Source organism: Eptatretus burgeri, chromosome 12 (genome assembly GCF_056783735.1).
Source record: "Eptatretus burgeri isolate ZD-2024b chromosome 12, Ebu_testis_v1, whole genome shotgun sequence".
Taxonomy (NCBI): Eukaryota; Metazoa; Chordata; class Myxini; order Myxiniformes; family Myxinidae; genus Eptatretus; species Eptatretus burgeri.
Window position 1 is genome coordinate 21,596,213 of NC_140972.1, and position 26,288 is coordinate 21,622,500.

At 40.7% G+C, this 26,288-nt stretch overlaps 1 protein-coding gene across 2 annotated transcripts in view; it reads left to right on the forward strand.

Annotated features, from left to right (window-relative positions):
* The window catches only part of PLCE1 (phospholipase C epsilon 1), a 184,378-nt gene that overhangs the window by 131,485 nt on the left and 26,605 nt on the right, over positions 1-26,288 (forward strand). For both annotated transcript variants that reach the window (XM_085849796.1, XM_085849797.1), the window contains exons 16-27: positions 5,425-5,486; positions 8,728-8,893; positions 11,405-11,512; positions 12,038-12,154; positions 12,306-12,464; positions 12,629-12,782; positions 15,266-15,396; positions 16,776-16,893; positions 17,474-17,599; positions 18,356-18,646; positions 18,990-19,141; positions 24,077-24,338. In XM_085849796.1, the coding sequence (XP_085705922.1) occupies positions 5,425-5,486; positions 8,728-8,893; positions 11,405-11,512; positions 12,038-12,154; positions 12,306-12,464; positions 12,629-12,782; positions 15,266-15,396; positions 16,776-16,893; positions 17,474-17,599; positions 18,356-18,646; positions 18,990-19,141; positions 24,077-24,338 (1,846 nt within the window). The remainder of the gene's footprint in view (positions 1-5,424; positions 5,487-8,727; positions 8,894-11,404; positions 11,513-12,037; positions 12,155-12,305; positions 12,465-12,628; positions 12,783-15,265; positions 15,397-16,775; positions 16,894-17,473; positions 17,600-18,355; positions 18,647-18,989; positions 19,142-24,076; positions 24,339-26,288) is intronic.

Sequence of the window (26,288 nt, forward strand, 5' to 3'; positions counted from 1 at the left end):
CAATCAGCAGCGTTCGGCGGTAAACCGACGGGCCGGGTCCTAGACGACGTGCTTTACTTCACTAAGTCCATGAGTTCAGGACGTTTGTTCAACTCAGCATTTACGACTTTTATCCTGCCATGTTGTTAATCTGTTGATGGAGGTAATATAGAAACGATGAATATGTCAAATCGTTCGTGTTACTCATCCGGCACGATGTGTCAAGGCCAACAATCTAAAGCGACCGGTCTCAAACGCCACCATGGGCACCCAGACACGCCGCCAATATGAACTGAGCTGTTGAATGCGCCGCAAAACATCCAAAGAAACTACCGTAACCGAGTATTGTGATCCGTCCTGTCCCCCATACCCGTCGTAGACGGGTATATACTAGTAAAGTTAATGTATGGATTGTTCCTTTATTCATTTGAGGAGGCTATAATTTATATATTAATTTAACTTGCATGCGAAAAGCAAAACTTTCCCAATTGCAAAAGCCCAAGTGAAGCACTGTTGACACATCCAGTATTTCCTTTGATGAACTTGCACATCTTTGGTCGTAGGTTGTAGACAGCAACCGTACTACCATCCTAACTTAATAGTGTCATTGTGGTACTTGGAATGCCATCAGGATTACTGGTATTACTTTCTGTCTCACGCAAACGAAGCTACCGGGCTGGCTTTAATGTTTTTCTTTCTCACATGCGCCATCTTACTCATTTTCACTCCATATCTTTACAATCTTTGTCATTCCTTTCATTTTCTTTTAAACCACGAATGACAAACATGGAAAAGTCCAACAAGTTTGTGCACCCTCGCTCCTGGCATTATGGGGTGCAAAGAATCTCTGGTGACCTGCCTGCCTCTGCTGCTGATGAGAGGGAAGCCTCTGGCAGTAGTAGTATTGGACTCTCCCAAGACCCTTGCGTTTCTAATAAATCTGACTCTTTTTTTTTTCCATTCATTTCACTAACATTCGTGGTCTTTCTTTTAACCTTTCCTCTGTTGAACACCATTTAGTTCGTACCTCTCCTAATATCTTGCTTCTTTCGGAGACCCAACTGTCAAATTATGTTCTCGTTCATTCCTTTCACATTTCCAACTGTAACCTTCACTCATTATTCCACTTCAAATGAGGAGTATGTGCTTATTCGAACATCAACACAGCTGGTTTACATCTTGGGGACCTTGAATCTCCAATTTTTTTGTCATCTGGCTTAGGATTTGTCTCCCAACTATCACTATTTTTTTTTCTGCTTCACCGACTGCTCCCCTAACTTTACAAAGTTCATGACCTTCTTTAACTCTCTAAGTTGCTGTCATGAGGCCGTGACATCCTCTTCCCTTAAAGCCGAAGTTCTTTATTTAGGAAATTTCAAAGTTCACCAGATGGGGTGGTTGAAGTCTTCCCATACAGTTGGTGGGGTGGAGGGGTGGTGGTGGTTTGAAGCTCTCATGTTTTCCGTTGTTAATGACTTGGAGCAAATTATCAACCACCCTTCCTATATTCCAGATCATCACCACCACTTTCCCAATACTTTGGACTTGTTTTTCCCCTCAAGTCTGTTGCATTGTAGCGACACAATTTCACTCCGTTTGGTTCCTCTGACCAAACTCTTGTAAATATCTCTTTACTCTCCTGACTGTATTTACTGACTGTATTGGCACTTTAATAGCGCTGACGACTGGTTTACGGAAATCTTTTGATGTCTTTTCTTGGGAAGATTACTTCCTCCCCTCAGGTGATGCCTCTGTTTCTGCAGAGCGTATGGCTCAAGTTGTTGTTGTTGCAGGAATGAAGGCTTATGTCCCCTTCTGTTTTTAAAACTATCTCTTCATCCAAATCTTGGTCAACCAAACCCGCTCTGTAGCCATTTGTGCAAGAGAAGTGGCATATCGTACCTAGAAAAACTTCTTCCTTCAACTCGCATTCATCTTTCATCTCCACCTGAAATCACTGCAAAAATGTTATTTGTGAGATGAAGCATTCCTTTATCCAAAGGAAGTGTGACAACCTCTCCTCTTCCATTACTAACAGGTCTTTTTGTTCCCTCAGAACGATGTCTAACAATTTCTGTCGCACTACCTTGCCTTCGCTTTTCCCATTCGGTGATACTACTTCAGCTGTCTCTTCTTCTGATAAAGCAACTCGTTTCTGTTTTCTTTTCTCCTCGAACTCCACGTAGGATGACTGCAACATTCCAACACCCCCTAATGCATCCGTTACCAATCCCATGCCTCTCGCTATAATCTCCTTTCATCATCAAAAAAATACTCCTCTGGACACAAGCAAGGCGTATCGACTCGATGGCATTCCTCCTCGTATCTTGGAGGAGGGTGCTTCTGAACTTGCACCTGTGCTTGCTCGTTTATTTTTCGTCCATTTATAAACCAAAACGTTTCATCTCTGACCGCAATAGCTCAACAGTATTTAAATGTGGTGATTCAGCACAACAGGGAAAATGTTTTACCACTCTCATACCCCAGGCAAAAATGCTACAGTTATAACTATAGTATATGAGAGTTGTACTCTCATATACAACAGTCGTCTGCAGAGAATTACTCCAGGAAATCAATCTTATTTTTGCCTGGGGTTCTTCAATCCAGGATTTAATATTTATAGCAGTTTTTTTATTGGAGCATTATAATGTTGGAAAATGCCACCTCCTTCCAAAAACAAAGTTTGTATCAGGGGATGCAATTGTTCACTAAGGATGGCTTCATAGTCATAAGCAGTTCTTTCATGTACTGTAATAGTCAGGCCTAAAGATTTCCATGAGATGAGATTACTGCCCAAATCATTAAGAAGCCTCGTCCATGCTCGACTGTTGGTGGAAGGCAGTCAGGGTTGTAGGCGTCCGTGGGTTGTCTCCAAACGTACACTCTTCCATTTGTTGGAAATAGAGTGGAGGATTCATCACGCCGTATTACATTATTCCACTGCTCCAAAGTCCAGTCCTTGTGTTCCATTCAACACTTTTTACAAGATGACGCATTTATTTTTGTAATCGAGGGTTTGCATATTGCAGCTGTGCCATGTCACTCCATTTTGTGCCACTCACAACTAGTTGTTTTGATAGGAACTTGTCAGGTTATGTGCCTATTCACTTGTGCAGCCAATTTTGCACCTGTTGTCCTCCACTGGGATATTTAGTCACAATTCTTGACAACACACGTCTGTCCAGATTATCCAGATTTTACTTCTGACCACTGTTCGACTTACTTGTAGATGTTTTTCTTTCCCTTTCCCATGCTTTTGGAGACTCTTTCTCTGGATACCTTAAGTTTTGCTGTTTCGGTCGTAGAACATCATGCCCTGCGAGCACCAACATTTTGTCCCTCTTTAAAATCAGATAGGTCTCTCATGTTTCACAAATTCTCTCTCAATAAATCTGTAACAGAAAAAGGGCATTCATTATTTAAAATGTGCAATATTTGTTACAAGAATAATCGTTATTATATAAAATGATCCATCCAAGAACACCACAAAAATAACTCAGATGAAGTGGCATTACTTCCACCTGGTGTGTGTGTGTGTGTGTGTGTGTGTGTGTGTGTGTGTGTGTGTGTGTGTGTGTGTGTGTGTGTGTGTGTGTGTGTGTGTGTGTGTGTGTGTGTGTGTGTGTGTCCGTCCGACCGACCGATAATGGTATATCCGTTATCAGATACAGGGTGTCCGGTAATGGATATCCAGGATATACCAAAAAGAATGTTGAATAGTTTTATTGTTATTTGAGATACTGACATAAATTTGATATGAATACATGCAATAGACTTGTACGATTTTTCTCATTGAATATTTTTTTAGTATTGTTTAGATATTCTCAAGTTATAAATAAACTTCTACTTGCCATAAACGTCCATCATTCACAATAATCGATCAAATTCTGAGAAAACGTTTTCTAACACAGCTGGAGGGATGGATGACATAGCATCAACAATATGATGTTTAAGTTATTCAAGGTCCCCTGGTTTGGTAGTGTAGACTTTACTTTTTTTTAACCCCAGAGATTTAAAAAAAATCTAAAGATGTTAAGTCAGGTGAACGAGCTGGTCATTTCATAGGTCCTCCTTGACCAGGATATCAAATGTCTGTCAAAGTTTGATTTACAAACGAACAATTCGAGCAAAGTGAGGTGGTGCTCCATGCTGTTGAAAGATAACTCTTTGTAACAAGTCAGGATTTTCTTGGAGTTGCAGGATAAAGAACTTTCTTAGCATTTTGAGGTATGAAATACTGGTGACAGTGCATTCATCAAAGAAATAGGGTCCATCAATGTGATGACGTGACATGGCACACCAGACGTTTACTTTATGCGAATCCTCTTCGTGTTCGTACAATTCATGCGGATTTTCTTCTCCCCATATCCTATAAATGTAAAGATTAACTTTGCCTGATATGTGAAATGTAGCTTCATCACAAAAAATGAGGCTTGAGAAAAAAATGTTTGTCCGATTCTATCCGTTAAATTAATTATTTACCAACATTTACTCTCGTTTCATAATCCTCTTCTAAAAGTTTCTGAACTCTTTGCATTTTCTAACATTTAAACCTCAATTCTTTATGAAGGATATCATTAACAGAGCTTTTCGGAATGTTTAACTCGAGTAATGATCTCCTATTTGACTTTTTAGGGCTGTTGTTTACAGCCTCTATAACAGCATTTGCCCTTTCATTTGACTTCCTTGGCTTTCCAGCAGATTTCCCCTTCAGGACAGATCCTGTAGCCTCAACATGATCCACCCATCTTCGTATGGATTGTCTTTCAGGCGCTGTTTTGTTCATTTCACGCTGTAAACTCCTTTGGCCTTGAATGATTGAACCACATTAATGTACAAATCTCACAATTTTTGCTTTCTCTTGAGGACTTGTCATTATATCAGAAAATGGGGGTTTCTCCTGAAACAGAAAATAACAATCAATATTCACAACAAAAATAAAACGTACAAGTCTAATGCATGTTTACATATCAAATTTATAACAATAAAACGATTCAGTGTTCTTTTTGGTATGAGCCTGGTGTGGCTTAGTGGTTAAGGCGGTGGCTGGGGATCCTTGGGGGTCGTGAGTTCGAGCCCCGCTGTCCGCTGAGTTAGCATCAGGGAGGTTGACTCAGCCTGTCATCATTCTGAAGATCGGCGAAATGAGCACCAGTAGACTGGTAATTATCCCTGCAGGGTCGAAGGTGACTAAAGGGTTGGCGTCAGGAAGGGCATCCGGCCGTAAAAACATTGCCACAAGAAAGGGTACCATGATTGGAGCCCGCAAAAAGCTGATCCCTGCTCAGGGATAAAGGCTTTCAAATGGTGTGATGAATGTTGTTTTTGGTGTATTCATTTTCGGACACCCTGTATATTATATTCATAGTTTGATTTTGTTTGTTTATGAGATATTTGATTCAAGAACTTTTGTTCTTTCTTTCTTTACCTCCCCTTGTGTACCAGAGGCATGAGCCGTGCCTCTCCATGAAAAAAAGAGGACTCATGTCTTTCAAAGGTTTTTCACGGTAAGTCCACTTCCTGCCTTGGCACCATTTGCAGTATCTCTTTAGCACTCCTTTTAGGTGATCTCTTTCATACAGCTGTTTTTGGTTTATCTATGGATCAAGAAAACGTTTTTTTTTTACCCCTCTTCCTAACATTGTCATGTACTCATTTGGGTGTATTTACACATTTTCCATGAAAGACACATTCAAACACATTGATATTCATTATCTTTTTAATTTATGCTGTAACACGAACGAATGAATAAATAAATAAACAATTTGAACCTGATGTTCAAGGCATCCTGAGACATGCATTCATCTATATATTAAAGTACACGTCCTTCTGTCCCTCTGTCATGCTCTCTTCGCTACGATGGTATTACAGCATTATGTGTGGGACATCATTACGGCATTATGTCTAGCGCTAGGCTAGTTCTCCACGGACATGCACACCATCCTGGCATTCAGCACTCAACCCATCCCATCGCTTCGCTAACTGCAGTTGAACACCATAACCCATATATCTGACTATTTGACATCCATCGGCGACAGGCTGAATGCCAGACGCTAGACGTTGGGATAACGGGCTTCGTAAGATGGTGGTGTACGAAGATGGTGTTACATCTGGGATGACATTATGGCATTCCATCTATTGCTAGGCGAGGCTTTTACAGTGGTGTATTATTCATGACTCAATAAGAATTGCATTTCGCAAATTGGAAGGAAAAAAAAAACCGATTGAACATCTGATCCTTGGGAACATAAAACGAGTTCACGACATTGTTTTTTTGGCAAAAAAGTGTGCGTATTGCTAAAATTAACACTGGGTTAGTCACAGTAAACCAAATGTTTCAGGGATAAACTAAATTGCAAATATTGACTGTGAATAAATTATATTGCTGTACGTCAACATTTACAAGTTAAGTTGTTCAACTATAATCAGCGAAGTGACGGGTTCAGTGCTGGTGTTATGGAAACCAATCCACCCCCTCATAAAGCTGAATCTTTAAATTATTCATATTATTTGTACATAAGGGCACTCACTCATGCACAAGTGAAAAAGAGACGAACAGCTAATTGAATTTCAAACAATGGTAGCAGAAAGTGGTACTTGATGGTACTTGATCTCTGCCGGTATGCAGATTTCCATTTATATTGCCTCAAAATTGTTCAATATCAATATGAATTATTTGGAAGACTCATCTGACAGAAGTGGTTGTTGGTGGACATTAAATATCCCATGGTGTCATTCACAAAGAGAAGACAAGTTTTTGCTTGCAACCTTTAGTTGAACATCAGGTCTGACCGGCGAGTTCCTCAAAGACGTGGAGGGGGGAGGGGGGGAGATTTCCCTGGTTAACCTCACAAGATAGTAGGAATAATTGGAGCTATTACCCCTTGAAACCCTGAGCTCCTTGGACTTTCAACTTCCCCAACCTGGGTTCCCTATAAAAAAAAATACAGCTGCTCGCATATATGGAAGTTTAAATAGCGGCTGGTAAACTGGCCGCTCTGGTATTTGGATATTTGGCTCGCGGCTGGTAAACCGACCGCTCGGTTATATGGAGGTTTGAATTGCAGCTGGTAAACCGGCCGTGAGGGTTCAAAGGGTTAAAGAAGGAGTGATGGTATGAACTTGTCTCTTTTTCATGTCTGTACTCTTAATGAGACTTGGAATCACTTGCTTTTATCCTGGACTGTCTGTAATGTTTAACTATATTCATGGAATTTCTACAATTAAGGAAAATGAAATCACAAATTTCAAAAATTGTCTCGTCAAGGCCACTTTCCTCGTGCCAAGCATCGACACCCAGCTCCATATCCCTCGCAGACTGTGTTGACGCCCATCTCAGTATTCCTTATATTCCGTGTCGCTGCCCATCTCCATATCCCTCCCGCAATGTGTTGATGCCCACCTCCACATCCCTCACATTCTGTGTTGGTGCCCATCTCCATATCCCTCCCGCACTGTGTTGATGCCCACCTCCACATCCCTCACATTCTGTGTTGGTGCCCATCTCCATATCCCTCCTGCACTGTGTTGATGCCCACCTCCACATCCCTCACATTCTGTGTTGGTGCCTGTCTCCATTTCCCTCCCGCACTGCGTTGATGCCCATCTCAGTATTCCTCATGCTCCGTGTCGATGCCTGTCTCCATATCTCTCCCACACTGCGTTGATGCCCATCTCAGTAATCCTCATGTTCCGTGTCGCTGCCCATCTCCATATCCCTCCCGCACTGCGTTGATGCCCACCTCCACATCCCTCACATTCTGTGTTGGTGCCTGTCTCCATATCTCTCCCGCACTGCGTTGATGCCCACCTCCACATCCCTCACATTCTGTGTTGGTGCCTGTCTCCATATCTCTCCCGCACTGCGTTGATGCCCATCTCAGTATTCCTCATGTTCCGTGTCGATGCCTGTCTCCATATCTCTCCTGCACTGCGTTGATGCCCACCTCTACATCCCTCACATTCTGTGTTGGTGCCTGTCTCCATATCCCTCCGCGTCAATACCTTTTTTCCCCTGTTAAAAGTATGCAGATTATAAAAAATACCTGTTAAATTTTTTATTGTCATGTCGAAGTTGATATCCATATTCTTATTGGTAACAAGGCATAGTCCTATGGAGAGGTGTCAAAAATGTTAATTCTTATGCCTCCGCCGACTAGGAATTATGTTTTCGTGTTGTCTGTCTGGCTGCCCGTGCGTCCGTGATAGGTTTTCATTCCTGTGATAACTTAAGAACAGCTGAAGGGATCAAAGTTAAAGTTGCTACAAGTATGTATAATGATGCAAAGATGAATTGATTTAAATTTTGGAGTCAAGAGGTCAAAGCTCAGAGGTCGTGTTTGGTAAAAATTCTGTTACCACGATAACTTGTGAACTAGTATTTGGATTTTGACTAAACTTGATACAAGTACTGTATGTATAATGATGTAAAGATGAACTGATTCGATATCAGCATTGAGAGATCGAGGTCTTGTCAGGTAAAATGTAATACTTGAGAACAGCTGAACGGATTTAAATCAAACTTGGTACAAGTATTATAATGATGTAATCATGTGGGCGGAGGCATATCGGTCAACATTGCAACGCCGAAGAATGCTGTTCTCATTCCATATGTCACAAATATTATGTTATGATAAATACATCATTCCAAAGTTAAAAAATTTTTTTATATTAAAGCATTTTATGTTATCATTAACAATTGCCAATTACAGGTTCATTTACATTAAATAACAGTCAAGTTTCTGGCAGGTTTATGCTGGACAAAGAAAACTTTGCTTCAACGGCAGATGACTCCTCCACCAACGTTGCTGAGTTGCAGTTTCCTCTCTCCTATTATTACATTGCTTCATCCCATAATACTTACCTCATGGGACACCAGCTCCGTGGAGAGTCATCTGTTGAGATTTACCAACAGGTAAACTGTGATGACCATATTTCATGAAGTCCCATGTACTCTGTTCCGTGTTTTCCCTCTGAGGATGATCTTTCCGATGTCTGGATATAAAACTTATTATCTATGGACTGCTGTATCTATTTGTGTTCTGCCTTAAACATTAGCATAAGGAAATTAGAATTTGGATTATCAGAATTGGTTGACCCAGAAAACGCCCAACTTTCCTGAACTAAAAGCAGCGTCAGTATTCGCACATTTAAAAGCTGAATTAATGCATGTTCTTTTTCAGCTCGTAGGATATCTCAGAGGTAATGCACTTTCACCTGTCTAGTTTGGTTTGATCCTTGATGTGACTATAACAATAACAACAAGAAAAAGAGCAATCAGAGATAGCAGACCCTCGCCAGGACTTCTTTTAAGTGGTGTATTTTTATAGGTTTGAAGGTAAATCCAATATGGCTGCCAAACCATGTGACCTATGATGATATATATGTGAACCTTTTGTTCCTCATGGACAGGCGGTCAGACGTGTAAAGTTTCACCTCGATCTGTTGAGCCACTTCAGAGAAGAAGATTTTTGAAGGTTTTTTTTTTATTTATTTTTTATTTTTTTAAACAATATGGCTGCCGAATCATGTGACCGATGACATCATAAATTTTTTTTTCTGTGGACCATTTTATCCCTAGATGACCCTCATAAATTTTCATACTGATCGGATGTGGCGTTCTACATATGCAATCATGACGTCATAACGAGGGCACCTATGACGTCATAAAAATCACACTCATTCCCCATGAGGAGTACTTGCCATGTGCCAAGTTTCAATTTTTTCCTTGGTGCGGTTTCAGAGATGCAGAGGTCCAAAGTTTTTCCGTTTATACAATATGGTTGCCACACCACGTGACCTATGATATCATAATTATCATTGAAACATTCTACATGAGTCGTCGCATCAATGGTGAAAATTTTTTCTCAATTCGACAAGCGGTTGCAGAGAAAGACATGAAAGTTCAGTGCGGACAAACAAACAGACCCGAATGCAATCCCCTCTCCTCTGGCGAGGGTAATAATGAATTGCATTCATTGAGTGCTAAGTACAAAATAATGTTTCTAAGCACTTTGAATATCAATCAATGAAAATCTACTCAATATAACTATAGTGAAAATCTGATTAGGAAAAAAACAATAAAACACTTGCAGCAATTTTATGCTGAATATTCTTTAAAACCATCTAAAATTGTACTGTATATAATGTTGATACAAATTAAATTTACACAAGTAGATTCAGTGTAAATGCAATATTCACATTACTGCCAGTTGACAGTATGCAGTACAAGGAATAAAAACATTTTTGAATGTAAAATGATGGATGATTGGTATGCCACATACTAGATCATCGATCTTTCACGGGATCAGACGATCAAGCATGTGCCTGACCTGATGGGTAGATTATCTGACATGTTGATGAAGACCGGCCGTAACCGATGTGTCGAGGATGGTCATAGCTTCTTTATCGGTCACATCATCAACCTGGATGGTCAAACCCCTAATCAGGATTGGTTGATTTTTATTCATTGACACAGATTCCAACAAAGTAGAAAAGTCTTCGACAAACAGATCACGGGTGTGACCTGTTCTAGATGGCATAAATGCTGAAAACGATGCTGACAAATTCACGAGTTCAAATGGTGCAAACGTGACTCTCATTTTGATGAATCAGAACAAATGTAAAGCGATGAATGATGCAGATGCCACCCCCATGAGACTGACAATTTTCAGGTAAAACCTGGAAGTTTGGCAGAGTTTTCTTGATGTCAATGATGCAATGGTTATTGCGATATCGATGACAGCCCCCGAGCCATTATTGGGTGACGATGAGGTTATCTAAATCGTCATCAAGAACCAGGTCACAGATGGCTGTCCCTTTGTTATTCATCAACAGAACATTCCAATGTCCAATGTGCACTCACAGTCGTTTACATATATATTACTTTGGTGCATCCACACAGTCATTATGAAAGATGAATCAAGTTTGCTTTCACCTTCCTTTGTATTATTGTTCTTTTGATTCTTTGTTAGGAAACAACAAAACAAAGGCCTCTTGGCTACTTAAATTGAAATGAAATTTAAGTCCATCCTGCACAAAAAGGCACCACCCAACCAGTAAGTTAGGGTAAAGTATAAGCAGTCACACTGATGTTTCACATGCAGGGAATTGCCTCAATGAGTGTGCCATTCCTCATATTGATGTGAAGACGTCTACAAGCACTGGTGGTCAGCGGACATTAAAGATCCCACGGTGTTTTTTTTGTGAAGAGTGGCGAGTTATCACGAGCACTCTGAACAAATTCCAAATTCCTGGCACCTTCAGTCAAATGTCCGGCCTGGCCAGCTGATTCATTAAAGACTTGGGCCAAAAGCTGACTTTGGGCCATTAAAGAAGTAGTGGATGTCGTAGTAGTAGTCATTGTTTGTTGTATTTTGGGAGTATAGATGTTGATGAGGTTTGTTGGTTTCATTTTGTTTTGTAGGTGCTACTGCAAGGATGTCGCAGTGTTGAACTGGATTGCTGGGATGGAGATGATGGAAATCCTATTATCTACCACGGTCACACACTCACCACAAAGATTCCCTTCAGGGTACCAATAAAGCACTTTGAAGGACTGTTTTGCATACAATATAAAAATTTATGTGAGACCTTGAAACACCACCATCACAAAACGAAAATACGACGTCACAGACAAATGGGTGGACGACATCACATCACAGACACGAGTGTAGCATCATATTAAAATGTACTTTACTTCAAACACTGCAAATATGGGTACAACTGGAGTGGTAATTTACAATAGTTTTAAAAATTGTTGGATGGGTTATGAAAAAGGGGAGGGGGGAGGAGTGAAGGAGACAGGAAAGGAACAAAGATTATTTGAAAGTTAATAATTTGGTGGTGTTCAAGCAGCGATTTAAATTTTATTGAAAATGCTCAAAAGCTCTTTGTGTTGGGAAAAAATTTACTGAAGAGCCATGAACAAACTAATGCATTTTGGACATCTGTTGAAGAGCCGTCTACGTATGCACCGTTGATGAAGTTTTTGATATCCCCTTCCCCTTTCGCCTTTCTCCTTGAGCTGTATGCAGAGACTGTGTGACTTGTTTTTCAGGACGTGGTGGAGGCAATAAACCATTCTGCCTTCATAACATCGGATCTTCCGGTTATCCTGTCCATTGAAAACCACTGCTGTCTTCAGCAACAGCGCAAAATGGCTGAGGTCTTCAAGGTAAAAAATAAAGTTTGGATTTGCCCTTTTTGTATCACTTTGCAAAGTTTTAAATATTTGCACTGACTTATTTTCATTGTTGTTACCATTCAAACCACGGATTAATTTGAGGAAGTGCTGCGTTTGACCTGACTTTGGGTGGTCTCTGCAGAGCGTCTTTGGAGATAAGTTGGTCACGCGTTTCCTCTTCGAGTCCGATTTCTCAGACAATCCGATGCTGCCATCACCTTGGCAATTACGCCACAAGATTCTCCTCAAAAGTCGAAAGCTAAAGGCTCACCGAATGTCTGTCGACATGTTGAAGCAGAAGGTGTTTTCCTTTGTCTTCATGTAAAAATTAATAAAACAGCAAAGATGCTCTTTTTCTACTGGAACTTTTGTTCAAGGCAACCTGCTTCAAGTGGTACATTTTAACAACATTCGTACTTCCCGAATTGCATAAGTAACTTGTCTTATCTGTCATGGTGTGATCAGGCACACAAGCTTGCAAGTATGACCCAACCGTCGAACATGATTGCTGTGGGAAGCACTGGGTTGAGTGCAGTGAATTGTATGACAGCATCAAATGAGGAGGAAGATGACGAAGAAGAAGATGATTTTGACTTTGATGATGAGTCATTTTCAGACGGTAAGTAATCATAGCTTGATGCATCATTAGAATGTTGAGGAATAGGTGTGTGCATTTGTTTTCCAATCTATATTGATAAAATAGCCTGTGTGTCTGTGTGTGTGTGTTTGTCAGCGCCAGAGCTCCATGACTATGATAGCTCGAAGAAACTTTAAACGTAAAAGGCACACCAAGGGGACCCAAAGGGTGTGCACCTGGGTGTATATATGTATATGTGTGTATATATATATATATATATATATATATATATATATATATATATATATATATTTGGTTTAAAATAAAGTGCTTGCTTTTCCCGTCACTGAGGATGGGTACTTTTGCTAGTTTTAAATAATTTTACGACTGTTTATGTGTGTTCGTGCATTTGTGTTTGTGTGCACACAAGCACCGAGTCAAAAATGTATTACTAATGCAGCACTCCTTGCTGTACGAACTAGACGTGCTCCACAAATGTAGTATGTTTAGCAAAAAACATTTTCCTATAGACATAGTGTTATAAATCGAAGATGCGTTCGTGGGGGGCTGATGTTTGGACACCTTATGCAACCAGATCTAACCTAAGTACAAGCGACATAATAACTCGATAAATCGATGCAGAACGTCACTGAATGTATGATTAAATCAATACCCACTTAAATACATCAAAATAGAAGAAAAATTAATAAGTGCAGAACTGTACTCAGTGCTGTACTTACCAATAATAGGAGGAGAAATTTCATATTGAGGCCAGGGAGATGAGTGGGTAAAGGGTGTTGGTGATTGAGAGTTTCATGCACCGCTTTTGGAGTTGATGTCTTTGATTAAAATATGATTAAAAAAATAAAAAATACATTTAATGGCATTCGACTGATTTAATGTATGTTCATTTACAATACAATAGTACTGAATAATATTCATACCCTTCGCTTTAATATGAAATAATGACCTTCCGTCGTCCTTGAGACCACATACGCTTCCCCGTTCAGTTCTTCCCCCTTCAATGCATTTGGTATTTCTCAGAGTTGGGTCCAACAAACTGTCGCCTGCACTGCTCCTCTGTCAACCGCTTGGCCTTGATCACAACCATCGCTGTCCGATCACGTAAAGTCGGTTTGCCTTGAACTCAGCCAGCTTGAGGCTGAATTTGACAATGAAGGCCCTCGAGTGGTGGTGGGTGGTCGTTGATTTAATGAACATGTCTAAACACACTCGTTAACTCCCTACTTATCCCAATTTGATTCCCCTCCAGGGATTATCAAATGAACATTTCTCCAAGGTCAGTGGGCCAATAATGCATCCATGGATACATTCCTTCCTCAAAGGGGTTGGGGGTAGCGTTGCCACAAATGCTTCTAAAGCCTTCAGGCTGACTAATGCTGCTGATAGCAGTGTTCGCATTTGGTGGTTCTGTGTCTTTGACAGACTGCAACTAAGCCTGAAGTGCACCTAAACTCCAATAGTAACAGGGAGCTTTTGTAAAAGCCACAGCTGGCATCACGGGTAAGAAACATGATTGACAGTTTTTCATCATGGGAATTCTTTCCGAGATAGGATAATTTTGCGATTTTTAGAAATCAATATTTTTATCTGTGCAATTAATGTTGCAATTGAAGAAGAGACACCTGGACAGTGCCAGGCAACATGCGTTTCCTCCACGTGACATTGAGATCTCTTCACACTGGGTGAGCGCTAAGCTGCATTCGAAAAGTTCCTCATATACACCACCACAAAATATCTGTGAGGCAGACATTATGATGTCGACATATTAACGTGATGAACGAACTTCCTGGATAGGTGCCCAAGTGATGCGTAGTAAAGTACGAGTGATGTAACCGCGTTCGGGTTGACTTCATTCAAGCATGGTTTAATGTGACTTTGACAAGCTTGCCATGCCAGACCAATGTATTACATCTCAGCCTCATTCCTGGCATGCAGTGCTAACTGGAGGATGTGCTAACAGTGCAGGCACAATGCCAACTTGCAAGTGGAAAAGAGGCAATATTGTTTCAGGATGCATTCAAGGCGTTTTTATTGTCGTTGAATGAGCTAGGAAGTGGCAGAGATAAGTAAATATAAGTAATTGAATGGTAGTTTCAATTTATTTATTTCTTTTGAAAAAGAGTAAGTCTACCGAGATTGATTCTTTAATGGCACATGACATTTATCTTAAATAATGGCTGTCTACTTGTCTGTCCATACAACGCCAGCTGCGTTCTTCCTCTCAAATGTGCCACACTTCAACAAATTGATAGATTTCTACTTTTTCAGGCTTTAAATTGATCAATATTTGTGTTTAATGTTTTTTGTGTTGGGGTGGAGATGCACCTCCTGTCGGATGGGTAGAATTACCTTTACCTGCAATATAGATTTCTTAGCATTTCCTTGAATACCAAGTTTCTCTTAAATGTTTAATCCAGCATAACAATGTGTTGTAATACATCTGACCTGCTTACATATCCATCAACTTCAGGCAAATATCTTTGTTGTTGTACTTCGAGCAGATAACATCCTTGAAGATCGTGCAGAATCAAAATCTTCCACCGAGCGCTCAATGTCTGAGGATGGTGAGGAGAGGAGAGGCCGCCGTGGCACCGATCCAGATCGGGGGAAGCAGAAGCAGAAGCCTTTGGTGGTATGAAATTTTGAGATCAAGTGTGGATATTTGTGTTAGTATGTTGAAGAAAATATTTTGTTGTACATATGTGTACGTTCACAAACTTCCAGTTCAATCTGCTGTTCATGTTTTGCTCTCGTAACCTACAAACTTGCCAGGTGTTGAGATATGCGACTGACATGGATATTGGGTGGGGGTGTATCGTTGTACTTTTATTAACAATGGGAGCACAAGAAAATTGAATGAACTTTGTGCTTGATTAAATATTAAATATGCACTTTGATCAGCTCTCAGGATAAATGCAACCAGAAAAAGTGTAATGGCATCATTACGTACATGCAATAAATGCACAACAAACTCAACTCGGTAGAGTGCATCGTTTCACCTCGTGCATTTCAGATGTTTCGGAGAAGGATTTTGATTCAAACAATTATGGCTGAAATACCACTTCACCGATGGCATCACCATTATCATTATATATATATATATATATATATATATATATATATATATATATATATATATATATATATATATATATATATATATATATATATATATATATATATATATACCCCTTTGGGAGTTACTTCAATTTTTTTTCCTTGAGTGGTTTTGGAGAAAAAGATGTCCAATTTATTTTCCTTTAATCCAATGTTGCTGCCATGACATCAGAGTTAGCAATATAATATTATCTATAGCAGGTCCCTCCAATGTTTAAAGTTTTGTATCGATCGGATTGGACAAGCGGTTGCAGAAAAAACTACTTAAGCAAAGATATATGTTGAGGTTTCGCACGCAATGTAACACAATGCAGCATTTTACAATAGTCTGGCAACCCCTTCAAGGCAGGACTAATTACCCTGACCGACTCTATATTTTATGACAAAAATGAGACAAAAATAAGACGACCGAGACAAAAATGGACTTGACTTCAGACGAACATAGCCACTGACCTTAAGGGAAACGATGGGAACTTCCCAGAGCACTCTGTGTTCCGACGAGACTATCTTTCCGATGTCTCCTTTCTTTACAAACTCAGCAGCATAATTTAGGAGAAGTTTCCCCCTTTCCATTTTTCCCTCTTTAGACAAATTTCATTAAAAGATACATGTTTACTTTTTCCACTTAATTTTCACTTGCTTTTAAAAATTTAAAATTGCTTCTTGCAGTTATATGGTAGCATGAGCTTTGATGTTTGATCTCCTCCTTTTGGGAAGCATATTCAATTAACAAAATCAACAACCTCCATTTGGAATACATTACTGGTTCTTGAGACAAGCGAGCTCACCTATCCTGCTGCAATTTTAGTACAGTTGAATCAATATGCCTTATTGTCCATTAACACAATAATCATAAGATACCCATTGACATTATTTCTTTATTTCCTGCTGTAGGTGTATGACGACACTCCGGGAGAAGTATTTTATTCATCGACTAATAAGAAGGAGAGCCGGCAGATCGCACAGGAAATGTCTGATCTTGTCGTCTACTGCCAAACCGTCAAGTTTCCAGGTCACTGGTTTGCACAATCGTTTATAAACTACAAAATGATATTCTGTTGTTTTTTTTTTCCTTGCGAACATTTTTGAAAGCTGCATGTCTGACGTTGAGTTTCAATGTAAAGACTGATCGGGAAGCCCCGTGATGTCCCATGTAGTGGATCAATGAGGTTCCCAGAGCGAACTTGTCGTGGAAGTTAATTGCATGTATTTTGAAGTATCATGTGTAAATACTTGTAACTTATGCATGCAGGCTATGAGGATCCTTGTGCAACATCACTTACTCCAACGGGCAATAGCAACGTTACACACGTTGTCCATACACATAGGAAGCATAACATAGTGGCATAATGATTATTTACCTTGACAACAAGCAGACATCATCATCTTCAGTGCGATTAAGAATAAAGTCCAGAAATGAAGTTCGAATTGAATAACAAAATAAAACAAAAATTTCTCTAAAGTAACTTTTTATTGAAAACACAAAAGCCACCTTTCAATGATGACCGTCATTGCACGTGATCCTTAATTTCCAATTTTGAAATGCACTAAAGCTAAAAAGTGAATTTTGAATTGTTCATCTGTCACTGCAGGCTTCTCCAAGTCGAATACGTCGGCATCGAGTCGCCACAAGTGTAAGAACAACCGGATATCTTTTTTCACCACCAACCGCTTGGCAAATGAAACTGAAAACGGCAGTGGAAAGCCGGCAAGTAGAGGTGGGTTGAGAGGTTTTGCAGTCGTATCTTCGATCTACCAGTGCATTAGGTTGGGTGGCTTCTTAAAATAATGTGGCGCTTCATTATCACGAGGTGTGCCGACCCGTCGTTTTGCTGACTGATTTAATCAAAAGCATGCACTTCACCACCATATTGCATATATGTCTATGAGTCTCATTGAGGATGTAAAATGAAGTGAAACCCAAGAAAGAAGTAATTGTTTTTACAACACGTTATTGTTGTTAGTGTTGCTCTTGCTTGTGTGCTCTTTCTGTGTATTTTAATATTTTTCTTTTGCTTTGTGACGTATTACTGCTGTACATGTCTTTTTGTTTGTTCCTTTTGTGTCCCAGAGGGTTTCTGCTGTCGTGGAATAATAAATGTTCCCACTTGAACCATTACATTGCGCCCCTGTTTCCCTTTCGTCGTCTTCTTATTTCATGCCAGGAAGAGGGGCTTTAAAACGGGATTCTTTAAGATTCAACGAACACAAATATTTGTTCCAATTAAATCGATTATTAGCTTTCCAACGGTGCCGTTCTTATTTTCCTCTGACAGCAGAAACCGCTAACGTTCAAGGTTGTGCTTCTTCTTTGCATGACACACACGGCGCACACACTCGTACATACCCTTTCGTAATAGATAATTATGGTATAAGAAGTGTAAACCAAACTTGCTCTTTGATATTCCACACATATTAAGGTGTTTCAAAAATACTTGCATCTGATCTTCCCTCACAATCTGCCCCTTATTCAGATGTAATGGGTACAGAGGAAGATGAGCCTGGGACAACACAATGCATGTCCATGGCTTCGCCATCACTCACGGAGCTAATCCGGACCCCAAAGTGTTACCACATGTCTTCCATGAACGAGACCGCAGCCAAGCGCCTTTGCCGTCGATACCACTCCAAAATGACGCAGCATTCTCGGTGTCAACTGCTGCGTATATACCCCTCTGCAAGGCGTATCGACTCCTCCAATCCTCATCCATTGATTTACTGGATGCATGGCTTCCAGTTGGTGACACTCAATTATCAGACTGAAGGTGTGTTTTTCTTCAGAAGGCAATGAAAGTGAAGACGTGAACTGAGATGGAGGAGGAAGGCCGGAAAGGAAGAATCATGGTTTACAAGCACAGTAGTAGTGGTTGTAGTGTATGTAAAAGTAGTGTGCTGAGTTTCATTGAAGCCGAAAGGGAAATAGTAGTCTTCCAATTATTTAATTTTGAAAGCAGTTTTTCATCACTTATTTCAGTGTGGAATGGGAAAAGAGGAGTAGGCAGTGGGTGATGGGGGGGGGGGTATCAAAAGAGATAGTGAAGCAAGTGCTTAGCCATAAATCTTACAGCTTGTTATGGGGACTGATATGTCTTACCATCTCCATTACAGATGTATGCATGGCTATAAATAGAGCCATGTTTGAACAGAATGGCACTTGTGGTTTTGTCCTCAAACCAGCTGTGCTCCGCGATGAATCATGCCAAATATACTTCCCGCCGCAGGAGCTTTCCCACTCGACGCGTATTTTCTACACGATCACGGTGAGAATCATGCAAATATGCTGAGTTTCTCCTATTTGTCTTTGCCCCTGAATGCCAGCGGTGGAATTTTCAGCCAACCTTTTTCAATTACAGAAACAATTGGAGAGTTCATAAAACATGATTCCCCACATTGTGTTCAAGTATATACTGTACTTTAATTTTTTATAAAATAATGATTTTAACGATCGTTTAAAAAAAATCTGGAACTTTAGCATGACTGAAGCAGTCTTATACACAACCCTTGTATACTGTAACAAGATGACATTAAGTCAGTTTAGAAAATGGAGGCTTTATTGATCACCATATCACGCAGCATGAATCGGCATTATACATAGCCTTATCGGTGGCCTCTTCTTCACCCCGAGCTGCACTCTCTCACATACCATGCCCACTTCCCAGGGGCTGCGCTTGACAGGTCCCATTACATGCACCGCCCTATAGAACACGTCCAAGTACAGTACAGTAAACCCTCCAATATTGTGGGGGTTAGGTTCCTGGAAAATGCGGTGATAGTTAAAACCGTGATCATGGAAACCAAGGGCCAATAGAAAGAGGGGGGGGGGGGTTCGGTTCCTGAACTTTGAGAAACTATTGAGGAAAATTGACGGCAGCAAGAAATAAACACATTACTTTTGAAATAAATACGTGTGTGTGTATTATGTATATCTTCTTCTTCTTCTTTCGGCTGCTCCCGTTAGGGGTCGCCACAGTGGATCATCCGTATGATCCGCATCGTGGTTTGGCACATGTTTTACGCCGGATGCCCTTCCTGATGCAACCCTGATCGCCTCTAACGACACAGGGATATGGTACACCTATTTTAACCGGGGTATACACTGGCCCAGTATACTGGTACTCATTTCGCCGACCTCGGAAGGATGACAGGCTGAGTCAACCCCCTGGTGTATTAATTCAGTGGCCCAACGGGGCTTGAACTCAGGACCTTTTGGATCCCAAGCCACTGCCCTAACCACTGCACCATCACCAGGCTATGTGTGTGTGTGTATATATATATATATATGTATATGTATATATATATATATATATATATATATATATATATATATATATATATATATATATATATATATATATATATATATATATATATATATATATATATATATATATATTCTTGTTAACATTGAAATATACATGTAAATACAATAAATAGTGTAAATCAAACAAAAACACATGAGTTTTAACTTTTTGATTTATTCCAAACAGTGAGGTGGGTAAGGATAAACATTACGTACTGTTCTCTGCCATAAATAGAAAACACAAGACTTAGCTCGGAGATGATGATGCTGCAATTGGGGTGGGGGGGGGTAGAATGGAGGTTAGAAAGATGTGGATGTAGAACTTGTGATGGCTGTTATATCATCGGGAGTATGACGAAGTCACCTGCTGCATTTCCACATAGAAGAAGGCTAAAACGATCCTTAGCCACTTTGATCCAGAGCAGATCTTCCCTGCTTGGACAAGAAGGTATGAGATGGCATCCTCTTCCAAAATAATCCTATCTCTTCAGCGTTAAAAACCTGCTCCAGCGTAAATCCCTTTTCCTCGATTAGTTCCATGAGCCATGGTTGAACCCAGAAGCCTTCGGCCCCGGGTGCCTCATAAAAACGTTGGTAAATCTACAATGGGTTCTCCCATACACCGATCCACTCAAAGGCCTTTTTTTTGTTTGGTCTTCGATCCAAACGTTAAGTTCTTTCTCCATCCTTTCAATATGATTATCACGGGACTGGACTGATCCTTTTGTGCTTTGCTGGCAGAAACCCTTGCGTGGATATTTGACTCGCGTTACACGCAGTTGATTCATTGATCCAGTAATGGCGGCCCACAGATGCCGCACTTTCATTTCTTGCCGACGTATCTAACCACTCAATTTATTTGCACAATGTCATAACTGTTCTTTGTTTTTGACACAATTAATTTTGTCCATTGTTTTACGTTTGGGCACCATTATTAAGGGTTGTGCGTCTACTAGATCTTGTAGCTCTAGTATGACAAGATCTCCATATTCCATTTCCTGTTCGATGGCAATTATTAAATTTAGCGTCGCTCGCGTATACTGGTCTGATTACTACAATTAACAGTGCGTGAGAAACTCGAAAAGGCTCATAATGTGAGGTAATCATACACGTGGACACAAACAATGACTCAACAGCTCCAAAACTTCAATTGGTCAAAATTAAATACCGTGATAACAAAATCGGAACACAATAGGTTGCCCGTGATTGGCTGAAATTAAATACCGTGATAACAAAATCGGAACACAATAAGTTGCCCCCAGTTGAAAGAAACTCGCGCTATTGAAGGGTTCTGTACTGCAAAACAATAGGTTCTTGGAAGTATTACGAAGTCAATTTTTGTTCTAGTGTTCAACTATATAATTCGATTTAAATGAAGGTTTGGAGCTTTAAAGGCCTATAAATAAATAAATAAATTCTGGCTTTTACCGCCGTTTTACGCAATGCCTATTACATCATCCTATTTAACACATTACATTAGCAATTCATGCCTGTCGTTTGTGTCCTTTATATCGTCCTTACAAATATGAAGTTTCTTGTTTGGAATTATTTTCAATTTTGTTTGACTACCAGGTAAGCAGACACAGTAAAAAATATTATCTCAATCCTCTCTGTGCATGTGTGATCGGGATTAATTCAGACACAAAGTACTGTTCAACAGCAGGTTTGTCTTCCGATTTCTGTTCAGATTTGTGTTCAAAATATAACATTCAATTTAAATAAGTTGTTCCTCGATCATAAACTGATAAGATAGATAGATGGATGGACGGACAGACGGACGGATGTGAACCAACTGCTTAACCCCACTAGTCGCTTCACTTGCGTGGGATAACTGGAACGGCACTCGATAGATCGCATACCTCCACCAGGTGGAACAGTTTACATTTTGTCATCCACTGTTCAACCAGATCTGCATACCGACCTCAACTAAAATCTTATTAGCTTGTTTTTGAAACTTACTCGTCCACCAAGTTTTGTCAGAATCTGTCCACAACTTTTTGAGACATCCTGCTCACAGACAAACAAACCAACAAACAGACAGACGGGGGTGAAAAAATAACCTCCGTCCACCTTCGGTGGCAGAAGTAATTCAAAAATGAAGAGACAAATATTGAACAGCATCAACTGGCAAGGCTGGTAATAGTAAAACATAATACAGTACCAAATTGCAAGCATAATACTGAGAACGTTCACAAAATTTACTGAGAGCTTTCAGAATACAACAGTCTGTAGAGAACTCGATAGTGAGCATATACATGTTATATTATGCAAGAGAAGTATAGATCTGCAGATAAGATGAGCTGTTGCCATATTGCTAGCATCTCACCACCATAGGTAACCTGTGTCAATGTACAAGATGCATTCAGAAGCCAACAATATCATCTTCATCATCACCAAATGCCAGCTGTGTTGTGTTTGGACAACCAGATCCTCTGCAGTTTCTCCAAGCAGGGGTACACTCAACGTCGTGCTTCTTGCATGTGCACCTCAAGCTGCTGCAGTCGGTCTGGCAGTTGCAACAAAGTTATCAGGAAACAGGAGTGAATATGTAACCTGCATCCACCTTCAGTGGTGCAGGTAATTGAAATAATTTTTTGGTTGAAAAGTTCACAGATTTTTGTTTAATGCAGAATATTTCCTACTCCTCCCCTTCCTTCTTCTTCATGTTATTATTCTTCTTCTTGTGTATGGCAGCCTGGCTGCCGGGCAGCTATCATTTTGCTGGGGCGTGACTATGCCGCTGATGCTGCGTCCCTATACCAGTGCACTGGTATTAATTTTTCCGACCTCGGAAGGATGACAGGCTGCATCAACCTCACCTGGTGTTATTCAGTGGCCAGTGGGGCTCAAACTCAGAACCCTAAGATCCCAAGCAGAATATCTCTTCATTACCCCACACAAGCGAAATGAAAAGTGGGATTGAGAAATTGGTTCACTGTCTGTCCATCCATCTGCAAATGTCAGTTTATGATCAAGGAACAACTTGATTCCAATTGAATGTTGTATTTTGAACTTGAATCGGAAAACAAACCTGGAGTTTAGCAGTACTTTGGCTCTGAGTTTGTCCCGATCACACGTGTGCAGAAGGTGGTGAGATAATTTTTTTACTCTGTCTGCCTGTCTGGCAGTCAAACAAAATGGAAAATCATTCCAAACAGGAAACTTACTGTTTTTAAGGACGTTATAAAGGACACAAAGAACTACTGTGGTGTATAAGACTGGTTGTTAAATAAGGTGGTGTACAAGAACTAATGTAACGTGTTAACCCTTTGAACCCGAGTGGCCGGATTTTCCTCGAGGGAGCCCAGGGTGGGGGAGCGGAAAGTCCAAGGAGCTCAGGGTTCAAAGGGTTTTAAATAAGGTGGTGCACAAGACACTGCATCTACTGCGGTAAACTCAGATTAATTTTTTTTTCTCCCACCTTTAATTCTCTATTGTATTTCTATTGAATTATATACTTGAACACTACGTGGGGTAATTTCTAACATGAATTTGTTGTTGCTCAACATGTATTTAAGTGTAACTGAGACATGGAGCTTGATAACTTGATCCACTTCAAAGATGATGTTGGATAGCAATAAAGATTACTCCAGAAACTGATGATCATCCATGGGGATGCAACAACGGGCATTCTCATTTTGACAAGTTTTTGTGGCAAAATCACTTCCTGCTGTCCAATGTAAGTGTGACATGCTCAATGGACCACCTGATTTATGGTCTGCACGTCCTGAGGCCCGAGGGTGAATAGATTGAATTTCAGATGAAAATTAGTCTGTAGAGAAAGAAAATGATGTGCATTGTTTTTGTGTTGTTGACAATTTAGTTTATTTCCCATCGCACTGTGCCCATTGTGACATTATGCAGGCCTCTTATGTACCATATGTTGTTTGCGCAGATTGTGTCTGGGCAGTACGTTTGCCCCAACAACCCATTAGGCAGCCCATGTGTTGATCTGGACCTTATGGGACTACCTTCTGAGTCGTGCCACTACCACACAAAGACTGTTTTGCGTAATGCTCTCAACCCGATATGGAATGAGTCATTCGAGTTTTCCATGTGCTTAGAAGCTCTGACATTCCTTCGCATCACTGTGATCGAGAATGGAACTTCCAATATAACTGCACAACGTGTCATCCCCTTCAACACTCTCAAACCTGGTGAGAATTATGCTTTCTAATATTTGCATGAGGCAAGACTTATGAACTCTCTTCAATCGTAGCAGGATTACAATAAGCTTTGCCAACCCTCAAAAGTATACTTGATAAGAATGGAAAGTTGTTTTTGTCGAAGTTAGTTTCTTTCTGTGTGTGCGGACAGTTCAAACGATTGACAAGGGTCTGCCAACTGGTGTTGGAAGCGAAATAAACCTGTTGTTTCAGGTAGTATCCCTTCGTCTAAGAAAGTGGTGGTTCGTAAGGCCGAGATCACATTTGCCATGGCGGCCGTGGGGTCTCCAAAATCTACGGCCACGAGCAATTATACGGCGGCCGCAGTATTTCCATGGTCACACAATGTAGCAGTCACATGTTTTTATTTTTCAGGGAGCCGCACGGCGTATTTATAAATTGTGGAGACCGAAAACGTGGGGTTGCCGTACGGTCTTTGATTTGATGTCGCACGGTGACCTTAAGGCGCTCCTGCGGCGGCCATAGAATTTTCAAGGCAGATGCAAGGTGCCCACAAGGCGACCGCAGGGGGACTGCAGGGGGGCCCTAAGGTGAACGTGTGGCCAGACGGACTGTAACGAATGGGTTAATTTTTTATTTTTTTTATCAGTTTTTTTTTTCGGCTTGTCGAATTGCTACGGCGAACGTAGACATGAAAAAAGTTATAACTCCACGTTATAATTCCACGGCAACCTTACGGCCTGTAAAAGATGGCCAAACAGCGTAGGGCCACCCTGAGGCCACCTCAGAAACTCTGCGGCCGCCGCACGTTTCTGTCAATTCAGAGGGCGTACGGCCGTCGTATCCTCGCTGTAGAGCAAATGTGACTTAGGCCTAGGTCTTTGAAATTGTGGAGACCGAAAACGTGGGGCTGCCGTACGGTCTTTGATTTGATGTCGCACGGTGACCTTAAGGGGGCCCTGCGGCGGCCATAGAATTTTCAAGGCAGACGCAAGGTCGCTTCAAGGTGCCCGCAAGGCGACCGCAGGGGGCCCTAAGGCGAACGTGCGGCCAGACGGACGGTAACGAGTGGGTTAATTTATTTATTTATTTTTTACCAGTTTTTTTTTTTCGACTTGTCGAATTGCTACAGCGAACGTAGAAATGAAAAAAGTTATAATTCCACGGCGACCTTACGGCCTGTAAAAGATGGCCAAACGGCGTAGGGCCACCCTGAGGCCACCACAGAAACTCTGCGGTCGCCGCACGTTTCTGTCAATTCAGAGGGCGGACGGCCGCCGTATCCTCACCGTAGAGCAAATGTGACTTAGGCCTAAGTGTTGCATCATGAAGGCCTTGTGCAAATTATGCAACTCAGAGACATTTTGTTCTGATGCTCAAGGGGCAAACGCCTGAAAATTCAGCTTTGTTTTGCTTTCCACAGCAGTTAGCATACCTTCATCAACTGTTCCTGGATAAAACGTATCGTTTATACTTGAGTATTGCCGAATGCCTCTTCTAAGAGTAAAGATTGCTCAAGCTTGGTTAAGTAGTGCCTGTAAAATATACTGAGTGAGAGATTAGCAACTATGTAGTACAATGCAATAAATTGGGTTTTAACCATGAAGGCTTACCTGGTAAAATAACTGTTTTATTTATTTATTTATTTTTAAACATCCACCAGCAAGACGAGCAGACTTAACAACTGGTTTAATATTTCATTTGAATTGTGACATTTTGGATAATAATGACTTATTAAATTAAATAAGTTGCTTTACAAGGAACTTCAACGCAAGAGGATGTCATTGGGCCCATCGAAGCCTGCACAACTTTTGCCAACTTATGGTTGTTTGGTCATGCCCTATCCTTTTGAAATGCTGAGAATCAACCAGGGAAGAAGCACATACCATTTTTAAGTCTTTCGTATGACTCGGTCGCGGTTCGAACCACCAACCTCCCAGACTCGGAACGAACGCTATAACCATTATGGCACCAAGTCTG